The sequence below is a fragment of the Aphis gossypii genome, chromosome 2 (genome assembly GCF_020184175.1).
Source record: "Aphis gossypii isolate Hap1 chromosome 2, ASM2018417v2, whole genome shotgun sequence".
In the NCBI taxonomy this organism is placed as follows: Eukaryota; Metazoa; Arthropoda; class Insecta; order Hemiptera; family Aphididae; genus Aphis; species Aphis gossypii.
In genome coordinates, this window is record NC_065531.1 from 47,645,740 (window position 1) to 47,666,425 (window position 20,686).

At 25.6% G+C, this 20,686-nt stretch overlaps 2 protein-coding genes and 2 long non-coding RNA genes across 6 annotated transcripts; 2 read left to right on the top strand and 2 right to left on the bottom strand.

The window, feature by feature from the left end:
- Positions 1-58: 58 nt before the first annotated feature.
- On the bottom strand, positions 59-817 carry LOC126549685 (uncharacterized). Its single transcript, XR_007603811.1, has 3 exons — positions 481-817; positions 293-415; positions 59-210 (listed from the first exon to the last, which is right to left on the bottom strand). It is a non-coding gene; the product is annotated as an uncharacterized LOC126549685 (long non-coding RNA).
- A 775-nt stretch (positions 818-1,592) lies between these two features.
- LOC114132550 (uncharacterized) lies at positions 1,593-3,334 on the top strand. Of its 2 annotated transcripts, none has more exons than XM_027998037.2 (2): positions 1,593-1,733; positions 1,839-3,334. In XM_027998037.2, exon 2 carries the CDS (start codon positions 2,262-2,264, stop codon positions 3,252-3,254), a length of 993 nt encoding a protein of 330 aa, XP_027853838.2. In that variant the 5' UTR covers positions 1,593-1,733; positions 1,839-2,261; the 3' UTR covers positions 3,255-3,334. The 2 variants fall into 2 exon arrangements, with proteins under 2 accessions (XP_027853838.2, XP_050056428.1); XM_050200471.1 differs by lacking the exon at positions 1,593-1,733 and adding an exon at positions 1,757-1,771.
- A 10-nt stretch (positions 3,335-3,344) lies between these two features.
- On the top strand, positions 3,345-4,008 carry LOC126549945 (uncharacterized). The gene is made up of 2 exons (XR_007603918.1): positions 3,345-3,716; positions 3,814-4,008. It is a non-coding gene; the product is annotated as an uncharacterized LOC126549945 (long non-coding RNA).
- A 715-nt stretch (positions 4,009-4,723) lies between these two features.
- LOC114132536 (uncharacterized) lies at positions 4,724-18,529 on the bottom strand. 2 transcript variants are annotated; one of them, XM_027998018.2, is made up of 20 exons: positions 18,197-18,519; positions 16,264-16,905; positions 14,731-14,924; positions 14,555-14,657; positions 14,366-14,470; positions 14,137-14,300; positions 13,866-14,055; positions 13,171-13,246; positions 11,655-11,829; positions 11,382-11,505; positions 9,820-9,993; positions 9,176-9,281; positions 8,249-8,322; positions 6,397-6,468; positions 6,169-6,317; positions 5,986-6,089; positions 5,753-5,919; positions 5,534-5,686; positions 5,263-5,411; positions 4,724-5,179 (listed from the first exon to the last, which is right to left on the bottom strand). In XM_027998018.2, exons 2-20 carry the CDS (start codon positions 16,901-16,903, stop codon positions 5,003-5,005), a joined length of 3,096 nt encoding a protein of 1,031 aa, XP_027853819.2. In that variant the 5' UTR covers positions 16,904-16,905; positions 18,197-18,519; the 3' UTR covers positions 4,724-5,002. The 2 variants fall into 2 exon arrangements, with proteins under 2 accessions (XP_027853819.2, XP_050056427.1); XM_050200470.1 differs by lacking the exons at positions 4,724-5,179; positions 5,263-5,411; positions 5,753-5,919 and having other exon boundaries at positions 5,540-5,686; positions 18,197-18,529.
- Positions 18,530-20,686: the final 2,157 nt, after the last annotated feature.

Below are 20,686 nucleotides of genomic sequence, written 5' to 3' on the forward strand. Positions count from 1 at the left end.
AAAGAAATAAGAAAAAAAAAGATTGATAAAATTAAAAAAAAAAGTATTAAATTATCTGAACATAATTTTCAGTGTTTTTATTTACTTACTCTACTTCTCTTCCTAGTCCTGTTGTCTGTGTTTCAAATATTAATTAGCAATACTAAACTGTGCTTAACCATTATTATGGATTTATTTTTGGTTCCATAAGATATTTCATTTTTAATTTAACTGGAAAATGACAGAAGATTATGATAAATAAATATTATTGCTTCTATAGTAATTTATTATAATAATCATATGTTTTGTTTACCTCTAACAATTATTCAGTGTGCCTCATATTATGCATAATATGAATCGCATGAGCATACTTTATGCTAATCAAAAATGTCAATATTTTATAAATCTCATCCCTCATAGTTGTACTTTTATTCTTCTAGTTCAATAAACAAATTTATTGAAGTATAGTTTAATGTTTACCGTCTATGTCTATGTTCTTACTGAAATTTTGATCTTTGGACCGTTGTTTGAATTAGTTATTCAAATTAAAATAATCGTTTAAATATTAGTTTTATTTTCTTGTATTGGTGAACAATTGGGATACAATTGTCTTATCATCCCACTCCAAATATAAAAAACACTTCTAAATGTACACGTGCATTTAATATATCTTATTAAGTTCGGATTTAAAATTATTTAATTGATAGTCAAATCCTTGAAATATGTATACATATATTGTGATCAAAATACAGAGGATTTTCAAGTAGAAGTATTTTAATTAAAATATTTATCTCAAAAACTAGGAGTTTAGATTAGTGATTAAATAGGCCGCACACAATTTAAGGGTGATGTATTTTTATTAATGAATACTATGTATATAATATATATATTTATTTATCACAAACAACTTACCTATATTTTTTATAGACAAAAAATATTTTTTAGATATAATATAAATAAATAAAAATGAATAAAATAGTTCGCCGTTCTTGTATTTAAAATCGAGTTTTTTTCATCAAACTAATCAACAAGCATTCATCATCAACCATCATAGTGGCGTATACAAGGGGGGATAAGGGGATCAGACCCCCCCATTGTCTTTATTATTTTTTGTTTTTGCTAAGAACATTTAGTATGTACTATAATGTTATGTTATGAATTATGATCAATCGAGCTATTAAATTTTAACAATTTTGTCAAAACTGAATACCATTATAATTTTATTTTGGTTTATTTATGGCAAAGTAATGTTTATTTGTTCGAAATGGTCGATGACCACTATAATTATTTATAAATATTATAATTTATAGGCTATAGCTTATCTTATTTATAGAGACAATACTATATATTTTATACATTTATAATATATTATGTATAGAATATATAGAGAAGTTTTGACTTATTGGAGTATTGGAGTGAATAATCTTCCATAATATTGTGTTTGATGTGAATTCATGTTTCTTTTTGTTAAATATTGAACTACCTAAGTAAAAAGTTTTAAGAGGGTGGGGGATTTTTCAATTTCTCCCTCCTATTTATCTATGTCGTTTTCTATTTTTGATCCCCCTTCAGAAATAATGTCTACGCCACTGCATCATAGTACATGACGAGGCAGAAATAAAATAGCAATAATTTAAAATAGTGCTTATGAATAAAATTTGCATTCATTTTACAAACAAATTCAAGACTCGAATACAGACCGGTTACCGACTACTCGCACACGGACACCACGTCACACCATCCGGTCTTCCTCCGTAAATCTTGTTTGCATAATATTCATATAAATTTATATGTAAAATCGTTACTTATTAGTGTATACACGGGTCGGAGATCACATTATTGCATTTTTTCCGTCACAGAACACGGCACCGAACCAACAAAATCTATCCCAGAACACGAGACGGCGCAATAAAATCATCCACAGAGTCACTATAAAAGACCATGCAACCAACCGATCATTACCATAGTCTCTCAACTGCAATCGGAGCAAGACCCACCCGGGCTGACTTGCACGCTTCAGTTTAAGAGACAGCCTAGCCCAGCTCATCAGACGGTTTGAGAGGGAACCAATGGTGCAATATTCGGAGTATTCTGGCATTGTATCGACCACTTCACTCGCTACTGCGAGTAAGTACTATTGTTTTCTTTTGTGTACTTTAAAAATAAATCTGATATCTTAGTATTTAGTACCTTTTGCATTGTCATTACGAAACCGTGTTATCGGAACACATACAATCCTTCGTTCGTCATTGCGACAACCCTTCACTCCTAAATAACCAAAAATGAGGAAAATGACAATTATTTCGAAATTATTGATTGTGGCATTGTTATACGTTCCATCAAGCAACAGTGCCGATTGCTACTGGAAAGGATGGCCATTGTGTGGTTTCATCTTTCCTTGCAGTGGCAATGATCATCACATGCAATATGGGATCAGAGCACCATGTTTTTTAAGTCCTGACAAATATTGTTGTCCATCAGGATCTGGAGCTGATATAGCTCTTTGCGAACACACCGATTTGAATGGAGCCTGCATTTCTCACTCGATCGATAAAAATAAATGCGTGAATGTGGATAAGAACGATTGGGCAAGTTCGGTAAACACTTTTGGAGGATGTTTTAGACTCTATGAACATGCAGACTGTGAGGGAAAATCAATCGCTGTTCAACCCGGTTCACCAAGTCACAATAACTTGGGAGCCCTTGGAATGAACGACATGGTAACATCAGTGAGTTTATGTTTCTCAACTGATAAATGTGATCATCGTTCAAAAAGATCGAACAATAATTGTCGATGGGCCAACGATGAATTTACGTTGGGTTTCCTACCATGGTTGACCAGAGATCGAAATAATCTGAATGGTCCAATTTCGTATTACCAAATCGGACCGAATTCAAGGACTGAGGTAATGGAAGCTCTCGTTTATCCACATCATTTAGGAACTGGAACAGGAACAAACCAAGCTGCTCGTGATTATACTAATAATATGGGATATCCTAATGATGATGCTGGACATATTCTAGCAGCACGTCTAGGTGGTTCTGGTACTGATTTGAGGAATATTTTCCCTCAAAGTCGTAACATTAATCGTGGAGCTTGGGCTCGAGACGTTGAAGGTTTGGTTGCTCTAGTGGTGCAATCACGAGGAAGCGCTATCTTTACAATTAACTTAATATACAGAGAGACAACTGATACTAGACCACAACTAATAGTATATCGTATTAGATCAGGAAATTATGTTTGGCAGATAGGTGACATGGTCAATCCAGATTAGATATTAAACGAGGTGTGGCGTTTGGGAATTGTACGACGTGTTGTGGAATTGTGTGAAATAAATAAAATGTACATTTGAAATACGGTTTTCTTTATTTTTCCTTCATCACATTTGATCAATTGCAAGAGGCATTGATTCGTAGGTACTGCAATTTGACACGTTGTTGATGCTCATTGTGCACCTTGGCCCAATTGCATGTCGCTCCGGTTGCTAGTAGATAACTCATGGTTCGGTTAATTAGACTGTCTGCATTGGCAAAGCGAAAAGTGTTGTCGTCGATAAAAGGCACAATAAATGTCGTTGGATACGCACTTGGCGGACGTGCGACGGTAAATTTCTCAATAAGACAATCACAAGGGCTCGCAATACTAGAGCGCTATTGCCAAAAATTGGTAAATCCACGCACAATGGAAAATGTATACTTCACGAATTGCTACACGTCAGCGTTTCGAGTGGTACATTGTACGTCGAATATCTTTGCTTAAACATCAATATTAAAATTAACGTTAAATTACATTAAATTAATGTTAAAATTGACGTTCGTCGTTTTTTAATGTAGGTATAAGATAAAGATAAGGCAGGTGCGCTCGTCCCCCCGACCAAGACTAGACGTCCATTGCAGGGACAACTACGAGCTGTCGTCGTCCAAAACAGTACGTCATAATAATATCGTAATCGGCCATTAAGCTCTTTACAATATTATTTAAATGATTATTTCTGTAAAATAAACGCTAAACTTTTAAATCGAACAAAAGATTATTGTTCTCCTTTTGTTGTATGCAATCAGCTTAGTCGTAACATGGTCCATATCGAACCGGATTATCGTCAGTGTTGTTCGTAATTCGTATTGTGTATTATTACCTAAATAATTTCATTATAATAATTTTATGTCTTATTTACCTCAAAAATTTTTCAGTGTGCCTCATATAATCAAAAATGTCAATATTTGATAGGCCTTATTCCTCATAGTTGTACTTTCATTCTTCCAGTTCAGTAAATACATTTATTAAAGTAAAGTTTAATGTTTACCGCATAGACCTTCTACTATAAAGTTTATGGTTTACCGTCTATGTCTATGTTGTTACTGGAATTTTGATCTTTGGACCTTTGTTTGAATAGCTATTGAAATTAAAATAATAATTTAAACATTAGTTTTATTTTCTTATATTGGTGAACAATAGAGATACAATGGGCTTATCATCCCACTCCAAATATAAAATAAACACTTCTAAATGTACACGTACATTTAATACATCTCATTGAGTTTGGATTTAAAATCATTTAATTGATAGTTAAATATTTGAATTATAATTATAATGTACATGTATTGTGATTAAAAGAAAATTTACAGAGGATTTTCAAGAAGAATAATTTTTGTTCAAATATTTATCTCAAAAACTAGAAGTTTAGATTAGTGATTAAATTAGGTTGCACACAATGGTGATGTATTTTTATTAATGAATACTAGGTATATATATATATATTTATTTTTCACAAACAACTTATATTTTTTATAAACAAAATATTTTTTTTAGATATAATAATAAATAACAATGAATAAAATAGTTACACGTCTTATGCTCTATAATATGCATTTATATAAATTAATCACACAAATTTGAATAACATAGATGTCAATAAGACGACTGTATTAATAAAAATAAATAATCTTGTTTAAAAAATTGCACACATTACTGGCTTCTGTAATATTTTGAGCTGTAACAATTTTATTGGATGATTAGATTTATTTAAGTTGAGCAATTTAAATTGGCCATTTGTTGCATGGCAGAACACAATTTTTGCTTAGCATTTGTTATTATTCTTATTGTTTCATCCATCAGATGTTCAGCTTCAACATGATTTACTATTAATGACCATGATACGTTGTCATTAAAGTGTAAACCAAGTGTCTCTTTGTTTTTAACCTGTAGAAAAGAAACCGAAATTGGTAAATTTCACATTGTTGTTTAATAAAATATGTGTATAATTTTAAATTTGCATAACTCACGATACGAATGAATGTACTCATTTGTTGAACATGAGCCAACGTTGGGAAATGTTCATCATAAGGTATCAGCCACGCACATTCACCACCTAATACTACTAATTCATACTCCGTAATCACTATACCCGGCAAATCGATAATTTCAACAAGTCCTAAAATAAATATAATTTACATCCATTAGATTTCTACAATTAATTTTGACTTTGGCTAATGCGCCATGGTAACCATAACAAATTTTTTCCAAAGTTAAGTATTAATAATACCCATTAATTACCATTATCTGTGATGATTGTCGCACACTCACAGAACACCACATGAATAATAGGCAAGTGCAATTCGTTTTTGTAAAGAATATTGTTGACATAAAGATAAGAGTTAGTGTTTGGGGAAGAAACTAATACCTCTCGTTGTTCAAATGGTTTTATCCCTGAAACAGAGCCAAATAATGAAATAGAATTGATAATCAGCATTTAAATAATCATTAATCACACACTTTCTAAAAATGCAATTAGTCTTATAGTGATATGTGGCACATATAGAACAAATGAATATTTCATGTCTCTTTCTGGTTGAGTGACACATATAGCTAGACCAACATTCCATGGAAGAGCAGCTATGGACTTGACAAGACTTAACCGATGTCTTGACACTTTTTGTAAACTGTACAAGATAATGATATGTGGAAGTGTATGAATAATATAATAATCAATGTATCAAATTGCTTACAGTTCATCTGGCTGGCCGATAAATTTAAACACATACAGCGATTTGTTTGATATAATCACACATCCATCAAGTCGGTGTTCTGGGCTTGTCATTATACAATTACACTGTTGAGTAAAATATGTTGTTTTTTTTTAATTTAATTTAAATAAAATATTTTAAAACAAATTTAATTAAACAACCTACTCGAAAAACCAATACAAATTCTTCGTTATCCCGGAAAAATTTATTTTGAACATATGATTTTAACCGTAGATCAATTGATACAAAATCATCATAAGAGAACTGAATGGGCACATCTACTACCGATGGAATCCTAGAATCGATGTTACTTCCTGTTTTTATTATGCAAACAAATACATATTTTAAATGTATTAATTAGGTATATATATTATATTTAGATATCAATTGTACCTTTTATTGTTGATGAATTATTGTGTTGCCTTCGACTTTCATAAGCGGTACACACACTATCTGTCATCGATCCTAGTATTAATATTAATATTAATTCAATTAAAATTCAACAAAACCACAATATGTAAAAATTTAAAAAATACATTGATGAGCCATTAAAAAAGAAATTGGTTAATGTCAGTATTTTATTAAGATTTGTACTTATTTATCACAAAATCAACTTAGCGATTAAAAATATCTAATAACAGTAGAACCTCATTAATCCAGATTTTGCTTAATCCGGACAGCCGTTTATAATATGTAAATTACGCTAGTTTATGTTGTTGATTAAAATAACCAAGAAAACGAGTTCTAATATCCAAATAAATAATTTTTAGGTTAAATATTGTAAGACATACATATGTATTTATATTCAGTTTGAAACTTGTATAATAAAATATTCAATACTTTTTTTTTAAATTTATAATTTATGATTTTTGATTATTTTGTTTAATACGGACTTTCATTAATTCGGACAACTTAGAGCCCCAAATAGTCCAGATTAATGAGGTTCTACTGTACTTTGAATTAAATTTCATATATTTTGTATATATATTTAATAAGTATTCAAGTGACTAGAGCTTTAATATATTTTCATACAAAAATTATATTTAGAATAAGCTACAAGGCATAAGAAAAATTATCAGGATATTATATTATTATGTTATTAAAATTATACATTATGGAGAAACAAATAGATTTAATTTAATTAAATAAAAGAAAATATATAAAATTGTCCAATGTTCATTGATGACAATACTCACCAATTTATCATGCCAAATTTATACTATATTTGAAATAAGAATATGACCAAAATTGATATATGGCTGCACAACTACACAACTACACTGTACATTACATTTACTGTGTTTAATATAATTTATATAATAATTAAACATTATAAAGAGAATAAAATAAAGAACAGAAATAGGAGAATCAAACCACTAACTTGTGTAGTATGTCACCAATCAAAAAACTTTACAAGTGTAGTATGTTACATTACAGTGGGGTAATTAAGTAATGTCTGCGGAGCGCACAAAATTTTTTTACTTTTTACCTATTCATCGATCCACGATAAAATAATACTTGACCGGTCGGTGGTTAATTTTTTATCACTATTACAAATAATAGACAAAATACAGTAGAACTCCGATTATCCGTTTTAAAATATGTCACATATCATAATTAAAGCTTATTTTGTTTCAGTTAAATATTTTAATAAAAATATTTGTTTATGGTTACAAATTTTAAATTATATTCATATTATTATATAACCTTTGATATGTCATATGTCTATCATCCGGATATTTGCTTATCCGACCACTCTTGACATTAATTAGTCCGGATAATCGAAGTTCTACTGTACAATATAATACAACATAAAAGTATACCTATACATCTGCGTTTACTATGAAGTATTCATGTACAACTAGCATAGGGGATTCAGGTTTTTTTGTATCATTCTATAAAATATATACTATATTATAATAATTGTTATGGTTAAATCAGCACATGAATGTATAGTAAACCGGTTGTTTTAAAAAAAAAAAAAAAAAGCCATAGAATCAAAAGGTTCCTAACCTAAGGATACAACACCTAAATCCCCCATATAATTATACCATTGTAACATTACTATCATGTGTAGCATACTATACAAAATACAAATACTGAATCATAAAATGGATACAACATACAGTAATGATTTATATAGTAATATACAGTTGAAGTAATAGTTGTTGTCATTATCTTATTTCCAACAGAGTAAAAATTTTAATGTACAAATTATTAACACAATATTTATAGAAATACTAACCTGAAGAGCTACTTTCAGTCAACGCAGTCCGAACATCAATAGTCAGCTGTGGTTTTTCTGATTTGGTTTCTTTACTATAATATAAATATAATTTGGTTTAAAAATAAAACACAAGTATAGCAGACAAATAATCATAAACTGGGAATATTAGTAAGTCTAAACAAAACATTATAGTACACTTTATAATAATGAAAAATTGCATTTTGGTCTTACTTTAAATTTTAATGCGATGAATTAAAAAATAAAAATATAAAAAAATGTAACAAGCTAATATCTTAAACATTGGTGTTAAAATATTTTAAAAACAAAACTAACAGATCAACATAAGTAGGTACCTACTCATCTTTTTAAAAATATTAATTTATAAACTATTGGATTCTAGTGATTCTACAAACATATCTTTATACATTTGTATTATATACACAAATATTATATTTATGATCAAAAAGGTTTAAAATATTTTTATAATCATATAAGAATTAGTTTTTTTCATTTTTGTATAGTAAATTTATAATAGATATTTATATCTTCAAAAATATTGAATTGGAGCAATTCATTTTGCTGAAATGCAAGATTTAAAGTATCTTTTTTTTCTGTTAATTTGTTGTTGTTTTTATACTTAGATAATTTTTTTTTTTTATCATAAATATGTTATTGTTTTATTTTTAATCATTTGAATTTCTAAGTGACCTAAATAATATATAAAAACATAATAATTAACAATAAAAATTGTCATTAATAATTTTAAATGAATTATCATTAGATAATATTAAAAAAGAAGAAAACCATTTTTAAAATAATTTGTATGCTTTATAAGCAAAAAATATATTCAAGTGTATTGAATATTTTATTTATTGGACCTCTATAATTAATAATGGGTTAAGGTTTTTTAATTGAAAAATGTAACATAAATATAGTGCAGGTTACCTTGATATTACTTCAAGAATTTCAACAGAATTCTCACTGGGATTACTAATAATTTCTACATCACTATCATTACTATTTAATATTCGTTGTTCCGGTTCTTCTGAGCCTAAAATTTTTAAAATTTGATATTATTATCAAATATAAATAGATACAGTCTTATTAAATATTCAAATACTCGTTATTAAACAATTTTTTTTATAACTATTAATACAATTTATAACAATATTTTTAAATGATTCTAAAAATGTAAAATAGAATTTCATTAAATAATTAGAAATATAAATCTAAAAATTATATTCACCAGACTGAAGTATAATGTGAAATAATAAATAATAATAATATGTGAAATTTAAATTTTTTATATCTATTTAAGTATGTATGTATTAACTATTTAATTAAAATATTTATAAATAAGTTGAAATATCTATTTGTGATTAATATACAAATTAATTGAACTTAACAACAAATTATTTGTTAAGTAGTTTCAATAGTTTTAAATAATATTTGTATTTATATTTAATTACTCTTAAACAAAAGTATTTAAAAACATATTTCAAATATGATTGACATCAAATGTTTAAATATGTATTTTAAAGTTTTTTTTAATAAGACTGCATATTATATAAACATATTTTCAATCTTACTAGATCTTGAATTAATAGGAGTTGAATTATTGGAGTTTTCTTCTTCAATAAAATTTTGTTCATCTATTTCTAATGGTTGCTTTAACTTATTAGAAGTAGATGGAAGAAGTTCTTCTTCTATTTGTACAATGATATAACTATTACAACTAGGACAACAGTTTTTTCTTTTTTCCTCTGAAAAACAATTAAATTATTATTTTTTTAATTAATATAAATATTTATATTGAGTACAACCTACATATTACTTTAAATACAATATGCCTTACTTATATATTATAAAACATTTTACAATGTATAATAAATAATAATATATAATACTATCACATTATTTTAAGTAAATAATATTAAACTAATAACAAATTTAATAACAAGGTTTCCTTCAACTGTATTCTTAGAATTAATGTATAAATAGATTATACTTGGTAGGTCCACACTCTAATTTACTAGACGGTTCTAAGAATAGCTAAGGGTCGTTGATTCCCCCCTGTAGACTTTGAATAATAATGTTTACCTATAAGCTTATATAGTATTTCAACTGTTTTTATCAGACTTAGGCTGAAATTTAACCAAGACGGCCCCATTAATCTATTCTGGATCCACACCTGTAATCTATCCAACTTTAATTTCTGGGAACTATAATATTTAACATATATTTATATTATAACTATATTTTTAGACTAAATGTTCTTTTTCTAAATGATTGAAGTTTATTTTTGATGGCATTAGATATTCAAATGTGTAATAACAAATTATTCTCAAACATTTTTTGTTATTTTGTTATTATTCCAAAATTGTTAATTGCTATACTTAAAATTTTTTTTTACTTTATAAAATTGTTAAAATGTTTATGTTTGTTCTATAATCTTAAAAATTGAATAGAAAGATCCTTTAAGCATTGTTCTAATAGTGACTTAATAGTATCAAAAAATACATAAAACAACTTCCATAATTATTTCTTTTTCAATTATTCTGGTTTAAGTTTAAAACATAAAATACATTTTAATACTACCAATATATTTTAGTTTTTATTTTAATTTTTTGTCTTATAAACTAATTTTCATTGTTATTTCTTATGTTATGAATACAAAACTTGTTAAATATAGAAATGTATAGATCTTGATAAAATGTAACAATATACAAATTGTAATTAATATCTGTTACAGGTCTTACAAATATTATTTTAGAATTATTTGATATATTGTAATATCTATTAGTGCAACCAGTAGTTAACTGGACAATTTTCAGATCTATGGTAACCCTACCATTCAACCACCCATGCACTAACATCTTTTAATCTACATTCTTTTTTTATACTTAATAGCATAAATATAATTTTTATTATATTATATTAAATCTATTACCAGATATCTACCTACCTACCCGCCCATTTTTTTTTTAAGGTAATTGCGTCAAAAATCCTACTTTGGCACTTCAACTAAGATGAAATTCAGAATTTGTAATATGATGTAATTATTATAAGCATTTGATACATTAAGGCAATAATAAGAAATTTAAAATTAATTTAAAAACATTTTTTTCTTCTATAAATGGTTTTTACTTACTAAGAACATTTTTATTGCTTTCCTGACAAAATATTGTGTCACATTTTATACATTTAAATACCAATTGGTTCATTTCGCTTAATGTTCTTGACTCTAACTCCATACTAATAATATTTAAAAATTCCTGAAAATATAAATAAATAAATTACAAGATATAAAATGTATTACATTTTTACTTCTTAGAAACTAAAGACTAGTAACAATTAAATATCATTATAAAATTCACATCACTAAAAATAATGCTAGTATAAATTGTTTAATAATTTAGCTTACTTTAGCATCGTCTTCACTCATTGTATATATTCTTTGATTTAGGTTTTTACGAATAGTCATAAAGTTCAATTGTAATTTAATAGGATCAAATCCAATTTTGACACAACTTTCGATAGAATCTCGGGTCCAGGTAGCAAGCAAATGACCATCAACAGAATTTCTTTCTTTTAATTCTCTAAAGCATATTGATAAGTTATTCAACTGTATGTTATTAAAAACATATTTTTTTTTTATAGTTAAATAAAAATAAAAATATACATGCATTTTTAAGTTACTATTTAATAGTCAACACTAGGGCCAGTGGTGCCCATCAAAAGATACCATACACTGAGATTAATGAGATGTATTGTTATGTATTATTTTAATTACAATACTATTTTAAATTATAAAAATTAATATAAAACAGACAATTTTATTATCAAAGAACATTCAGCCATCAAGTGACTATTGCTGAAGATTTTAGTGCTAATTATTTTTGGCATTGGTATGTTATATAAATAAATTATTTAAAAGACATATTAATTAGATTAAAATAAAAATATTATTTGTAATTTTTATCAAAAATACTTTTATTGTATAAAATTAATCTTTTTTAATACTTTCAAATTAAGTGCCTTAAAATAAATTTAAAAACAGCTTATAAATAAATTGATTTTTATCCCTTTTTTATGCTGCACTGCTTGACTTATTTTTAAAACATACAACTAAAGCATTTTTTTTTCATTATTGATTTTATTTCAACAAAAGTTTCACTTGTATACTTTTTTACCCTTTTCACATTTACTTATTGTTATATACAAAATATATTAATAGTATATAGAAAAAAAAAATTATTATTATTGATTTACAATGAAAAAACTTCAGAATTTTGTGATATCAAATCTTATGGCTGTAAACTAATATGTGATTTACAGTAATTTGTTATACTACCTAATTAAATATGAGTACTATAGTACTAGTATTAAATATGTAGTTAACCAAATGCCAATGTTATGTGTTTTATAATAGCTAATTTATATCATCATATTTTTTTTTTATTTTAAACTATTATACTTTTAACTCTTTATCTCTTACTTTTAATGTTATAAAATCAATGCCAGGGTTCATTATAAGCCACTGTTGGGTATATGATGTTGAGATAAGTTTTATACTGTTAAAATCAACTTTGAGTTTTTATATATTTTCTTTATATTATTAATCCTCAAATCATGGGATTGTAAAAATGTATGTTTTTTTATATAGCCTCATGAATTTTAATTTTTGTCTAGAGGTGAATTGTATGAAGTTAAATAGAATTTGAAATAGCAAAATTGTACTGTATGTACATGATATTTTTTATGTAATAACTTATTAGTAACATATACTTATTATTTTTATTTCATTTTTATTTAAATAATTATTTATTTTGTGTAAAATAACTGAATTTAATAACATTTATGTAACAGACTAATAGACTCCTATATAATATAATTAAAAAAAAAACTATTATTTAGTTAAATTTAGTTAAAATACTGACCTTTCAGTTAAACATAATAAAATATTGGAATATTCGTTAGTTATAACATCAATATTTTGAGCTCGCCAATAATTTTCTGAAAAAAAAATAAATACAAACTTAGTAGTTACAATAAAAACTTACAAATTGATCATGGCATCTATTATACTAAATCAGAAACTTTAAATGCCTATCAGTAGAAATTTGTAAAACTGTATATAAGAAATATCAGTTAAAAAAATGAAAACTTTAAACATATATGTTTTTGCGTTAGATACATTTTTTTATTTTTACCAAATAGGAACTGATCTTATTGCAACCAAACTATAATAATGGTATTCAGATATATCAATTACTTGTTATTTTCCTATTTATTTAACAATTGCATGCAGCCTATTACGACCACTAAAAGTAAATATATCATTCAATATTGAAATAGATAAAATATTAATTTTACAAATACTTTTAATGCTGCTATAAAAAGAATCTTATTTTCCAGTCATGATCAATTGCGCCCATATTTAACTAAAACTAAATTTATCAGAAGCATGATATGATCAAATCAGACAGAAATAGCTACCCTAAGTTACTCATATATGAGAACAATTATACATATTGAACAACTAAAATACAAAACATACATATTTTTATACTATAAATTTATAAACATAAAAAAACAATTTTAGTAAATTTAACTGATTTAAAAATTAACTGACCTGATAATTTTAAAGGTTCTTCGTTTTTGTTTGTTGTGTAACATTCTAGATTTGAGTCAACTTTTAATGTTTGAACAATTTCAGGGTCTACATCCATTTCTAATTGAGATTCATTGTTTAATATAATACACTCTTTTTCATTAGAAAGATCATGAGATTTTGAATTACTATCTTCAATAATTTGATCTACCTATAAAAAAAATTTGAAAAATAATATAATTTTATTATTTATATAATATAATATAAAAACATTTAAAAATAAAATCTGTACAGGAACTTCTTCAGAAAAAGATTCATTATCTGACTGCTGTTTGATACCCAATATATCTTGAACATAACTTCCAGCATGACTATGTAACCAATTATCTTCTCCAAACATTTCCCGCACATTTTCAATTTTTTTTTTTGTAGTTAAATGTTCTGACTTAAGAATTTCTAAAAAAAAAAAAAGTAAATAAATTTAACTGATTATATCAACTAAATTATAAAATTAAAGAAACCTTTTTTAGAAGTTGTTGGTAGTACAGGAGTTTGAATAACGCAACTTTTATCCCATTCGTGGTCTTCAATAATAGGAGATCTTATTTTTTTGGCTTTAACACTTGCTAAAAAAATGATATATAAACATTGTTACTGAAATTTTAGTATTATATTCATTAACACGTGTTTTTTAGAAATAAATAATTTACTAGGAGGCTGTTGATAATGTAAAAATGATAAATCTAATGATCTGGAAGACTGTCCAACAAATTGTTTTTCCGATTTTGAAAGTAGTTGATTGTCAAGTTCAAACTATAATAGTGAGTAATCAAAAATTTAATAAACAAATATTTTAATTTATAAATTAATTTTTTTAATTTCTTACGAGTTCAACAGCTGCATTTTCATGAAGATATCCACAAGTTATTTCTCTGTGATTTCTTATGTAACTAACAGGATTGTGGCTTAAATTTAAATATTTTAAAAAAGCCATGTCACCCACTGCTGATATTGATTCATGATGCACAATTATGTTATTTGACAAATCTAATACTTTTAAATTTGTCAATTTAGATAAACCTACGAATGAATAAAACAAAAATTTAATAATAATACAATATAAATTTCTATTTTTTTTTTTTTTTAATGTTTTATCTACATTATGTAAGTTGACACAGTATACAGGGATAACTAAGAACAATATTATAAATTTAGGGCCAAATTCTTGAAATAAATTTTTAAAAGCAAGAGATAATAAAAAATGTGGTTCATATAATAATAATACCTCAAATAATACAAAGAAATATATTCAAATATATTAAAAAACAGTATGAAAATTAATACATTTAATTTCGAGAAAAGTAAGAACAATTGGATTTTGATGTATTATTTCTTATGTAGATTTTAAATTTAATATGATGTAATTCTATTTAAGCAGTTAAATAATTTAAGTGATGGTAATAAATTTAAAAATTTAAATTGCCTATATTATTGTGGCTAGATACTCAATATGTATGTAATTAATTATTTGTTGTATCACGGTAAGTGGCACCATTAAATATTTCAGTTCGATGACCTTATATTAAAATGAGATTTTTGCTGAATGAAAGGTAGTACTTAATACATATTTTCAGATAAATTTCAAATTATTAACATTTTTAATACACACCTGAGCGATACAACTTACTTTTTTTTAAATGGTAATACCAATTTTCTTTTTACGAATTCTGATAGAGTATTTTTTTCTCAACAATTTTTAAATAAAAAGTTTTTTCTAATTCCAAATTGGCATATGAAATTTAAATTTAATATTTACGAATATATTGATTTTGACAAAATTTAAACTAAATTCAACTAATTAATACTTGATAATCAAAATAATTCCTCTCATATTGTTAAATATGGTTTGCACACAGATAACATATCAAGTAACAATAAGTTAAATTTAGTTTAAATTTTGTCAAAAACAAATTATTTGTAAATATTAAAATTCATATACCAATTTTGTAATTAGAAAAAACTTTTTATGCAAAAATTGTTCAGAAAAAATACTCTATCCGAACCTGTAAAAAATATTGGTGTTACTATTTAAAAAAAAGTAAGTTGTATCTTGCCATGCAAGTGTCGAAAGTGTTAAAAATTTTAAATTCATCTGAAAATATTATGTACGTATTTAAGTGCTATCTTTTATTCAACAAAAACCCCATTTCAATACAAGGTCACCAAACTGTAATATATAGTGGTACACCTTAGCGTCATCACACTGTATAGTGTATATAATAATTTCAATATTATATAATAACTATTTGATTTATAAATTTGAACTTAAAATATTAATTTGTGTCAATGAAATGAACAATTTCGCTTTATTTTGAAAATTTGTTTTAAACTAATAATTTATAAAAGTAAATATAGTCACCTGTTAAATTGTTTATGCAGTTATAACTCAATATTAACACAGTTAAATTTCTAGCTCCATAGTCACTTAATATTGGTACTTGAGTCAGTCTATTTATGCTTAAATTTAAAATGTCTAGACATTCTAGTTTTTCAATATTTTTGACTTCAGTTAGAAGGTTTCTTGGTGCTTCTAAATATGTAAGATAAGGTGCTAGTAATATTGATTTATCTAATGCTTTAAGGTGGGTTCCCCTAAGTGCTAAATACTTGAGGTTAACCCATTTTTTATTTAACAACACGGCTAAAGATTTTAATGGACCATATATAATTAGAACTTCAATTTTTTCATAATTCAAACCTATCAACCATTCTATATCTATATCATAAAGTTCTAAATAAACTAAACTATGAAAAGGGGAAAGTTCAATAGACTGATTGAGATCAAAATTAGATGATTTTAATAATTTTAATTTTGCAACTTTTTTTAAAATTTCAGATAAATAGTGATGATTTAAAATATGATCATTGTGAAGTGATGATAATACTCTTGTGCTAATAGTGTGGAGAATTTCTGTATTGAGTATTAATTTTTCATGACCAATGACAAAATTTTCTCCTTTGTGTTTTAATTTTTGAATCAGCTTATTAACGGATTCCATTACTGAAAATAAAATATAAATGATAAAAATAAAACATAATTATCGTTAAAGAAAATTGTTGAAATATTATCGATGATATAATTTAGGCAATGTATATAATGTAAACTATAGATAAGGATTTTAACATTCTAGTTAAAAGTTAGTAATTAAATACCATTTTCAAACACCATTCTATTTCATTTATATATTTTATTGTAAGTAGTGAGAAGAGTAAACTTGTTTCTATTAGTACGGTTGAATTTAAAGGTTTGTTGGCTAAACTCGTACCCTTTAAAAAATTTCGAGTACCCCCAAGGAGTAGCACTGTTTAAAGACCGTTGCAGTAAAATGCTAAGGTGTACTTTTTCACAAGCCTATGGTTAATATTTATTATTTATAATATAATAAAATAAACGAGCATTAATAACAATATAACCTTTGTTTTAAATACATAGATATACATTTTGCATGGTCTAAATGATACCACTATTTTTTTTAAAGAATGAAATAGAATGTGTTTAAAGACTTTTATTGAATAAATAATGTAATAATCATACAGTTATTTTTAATTATAATAATTCAATATTGGTAGGTACGTATTTATAATATATTATATTATATAAATATACTATTAGTACTAGCTAGAAATAATTATTTATAATAGTATACTGAAATATACTATTTAGTATTTACTGTTGCTTAGACAAAAAGTCATTCTATAGCAAGTGAGTTTTATATTAATAGACTTGCATATAGCACCATATAATTATGGCAAAATTCAAAAATTCATAATGGACTTAAATTAATTAGACAAAGTGTATTATATTTTATATTATTTAATAATTTATCTAATGTTTGGAATTCATTGTTTATGAATCTACGTTTGATACCTATCAAACTTATTTCCTAAAATTTAAAATAATACTACCTATGTTAACCAAAAACCTATAAAATATAAAACATAATATATTATACTAAAATATATATTATAAATACTAGTACCTATATTTACTAAATGACATACATTATAGGTATTTAATTATGGTTATTTTTACTATTATCTTTATAGATCATCTGTAATATTACAACAAATATTATATAAGTAAAAATATCTACATATTACTTTACTTGAGTAAAAATTGTTTAATAACAATAAATCATAATTTAAAGTACTGATGATTTTAATTAATTATATAGACTTCAATACGAGATAATGTAGGTACATAATCTAATAATTAATCTCACATAAGAAACCAATAAGAAAATTAAATTGACAATAATAAAACTAAACAAATACGAACAAAAGGTACTCACAAACTGATCTCAATTATAAACAACAAAGAGCTTTTGTTTTTGAAAAATTATCTGGTCAATTGATTTTTATATCATTATTCATTAATTGTACAAAAATTAATTTACATGTTTTTCGAGGTGTATTATCACGTTAACGAACAATTAATTTATAACACACAATGCTCAACTACAAACTAATAAACATAATAAAAGAAACATAATTTATAATAGTTTCAAAAAATGTAATAGTTTGTAAAGATAGTGTTTTACTGGTTTAGTTGTACGTGATTTACATTATACTCATAACTTATAAAAACAACAGTGATTTGATTAGGTCTCAAATTAAAAATAAAAAGTTCAAAGCCTCAAAGGTTGAAAACTGATAAGATAATAATTAATAACACATCGGAATGATAAGAAACAGGTGTCGTATCACCAGTATCACGGAGGCACATAATGAAAAAAAATTTGAAGACTGGAGACTGATTGTCTGATTCCGAAGGTGATGAAAAATATCAATGAATAAATGAATCACAAAATTAATGAAAATAAAAATAATATAATCATCTTACCAAACAGATGTCTATACTTAGTACCTAGATGATAGTTAAATAGTCAATTAGTAGTACCTACATTAGAACGTCACTATGTACATAATAAAATATATTCATTCAGTGGCGCAATCAGGAATTTTTCATGGGAGGGGTCCAATAAAATAAATCATCTTAATTTTTATAAAAAATATATGTTTATATTAACAATATATTTTTTAATTAGCATTATTATTTCAAATATTAAATAAGTGCTAATATAGACATTTCTCTAAGAAAAATCAAAGTGGCGTTTTATTTATTAATTTATAATATAATAATTAATAATACGAGCCAAGGGGAGGGTCCGGACCCGGAGTCAACCCTCTGGTTGCGCCACTGTATTCATATAATTAAGTAAATGGTAGGTTTCAAGGCTTGTAGTCTGTACTTCTATAGAATATAGACTGATGCCACTTATTACTTCATACTTATTCGAGTTGTTTGGGTTAGTTTTATCGAATGTATACCTTATGAATTATGATATTAAAAGCTACGTTGAATTATAAAAGAGAAGATTATTTACATACAAATAAAAAATATGTAATTACAATATAGGAGCCATTACCTACAATATCTAGATACCAATTTACACCTATTCATTAAACTCACTGGAGAGTTCTATTCTCTCTACGGCTCTACCAATTGAAATCTTATAGATACAATATACAACCATGTACAATTTTGTATTTTGACGTGATTAAATTAATTTTTCATATCATAATATTATGTTTTTGTGTAATAATTTAAATATGTATAATCAATTTGAACTGTCTTAAAATTGGGTGGATGGGTGAATAAAATCATAATATAAATAAGTACCGGAGAATGCCAAATTAGGTATTCTGCTATAACATTCTTAAACACTAGAATGTCATTGAACTATTTATACTTAAAATAGTATATTTATTTATATAATTAGGTAAAATTCAGAGGAATAACGGGTAAATAGTAAATTGAATGGCGTGGTTGTGTTATAATAGCCATAGGTCAATTAAATATTTGAATTACTCTGCTCGTTTCAATTTCATTTGGTGCCACATTAATCATATTATTAGTAGCCAGTAGATATTTAATTATTAATAATTATAATATAATATATTTATACCATTACCATATTATTTTAACTTATAGGTATAACTTAAAATTTAATAACATCTCTCTGCATATATTGTAAAGCAGTTAAAATAGATTCCTATTAAGTGTCTATAAAATAAATAGATATTTAAAATAAATCAAAAATTGCGTATAGTAAAAATTCATAACATATAAAATAGGTACATAAAAGTTTAAGTATCAACGAATAATGTTTTTAAATCTCTCTAAACTACAAACTAGATCTGATACGGGTTTTTTTTAGTCTCGTCCGTGCGAATGAAAACTTAATTATACAACCTTTTTAAAATCAACAATCCAAATTTAATAGATTGAAATTGCATGATGAGTCTTTTCGTACACTGGAAAAATAATGTAAGGTGAACCGTACCTATATTAGGTAGGTAGGTACCTCAACAATGGATGTTCGGTAGTATATGCCATGAAACTAAGGAATGCTTGATATAGTTAGTGTGCTAAATCGATCAGAAATAATATTGATACCTACTTATCACTAATCAATATATTAGACATGGTTCTTTAATTTTTCCTGACAGCTGGAAGCTTATGCTAATTTGCAGTAACACGGACTTTAACTCAAGAGTCCACACACAAAATATTGAGAAAATGTGGGGTTTTTCCAAACGTAGTAACAAAATGCATAGGGGAACAGATAGAAATATTTTACTCTTATAAAATTAAATATTAAGAGTCTGTTTGACGTTTGTAATGATTTTAATAGATGAAGCAGAATTATGTAAATCACGTAAAGCCTATACACTTTATACATTTTTAATTAATATCATATTATTAAATAAATCCATTA

Bases quoted from the DNA above. Each gene is read 5' to 3' on its own strand.
- LOC114132550 (XM_027998037.2), top strand. From the start codon at position 2,262: ATGAGGAAAATGACAATTATTTCGAAATTATTGATTGTGGCATTGTTA.
- LOC114132536 (XM_027998018.2), bottom strand. From the start codon at position 16,903: ATGGAATCCGTTAATAAGCTGATTCAAAAATTAAAACACAAAGGAGAA. The intron at 9,994-11,381 runs GTAAGTAAAAAC...ATTGTTTTTCAG, and splicing joins AAGCAATAAAAATGTTCTTA to AGGAAAAAAGAAAAAACTGT. The intron at 5,412-5,533 runs GTAATTAATGGG...TATTTATTTTAG, and splicing joins GACAATCATCACAGATAATG to GACTTGTTGAAATTATCGAT.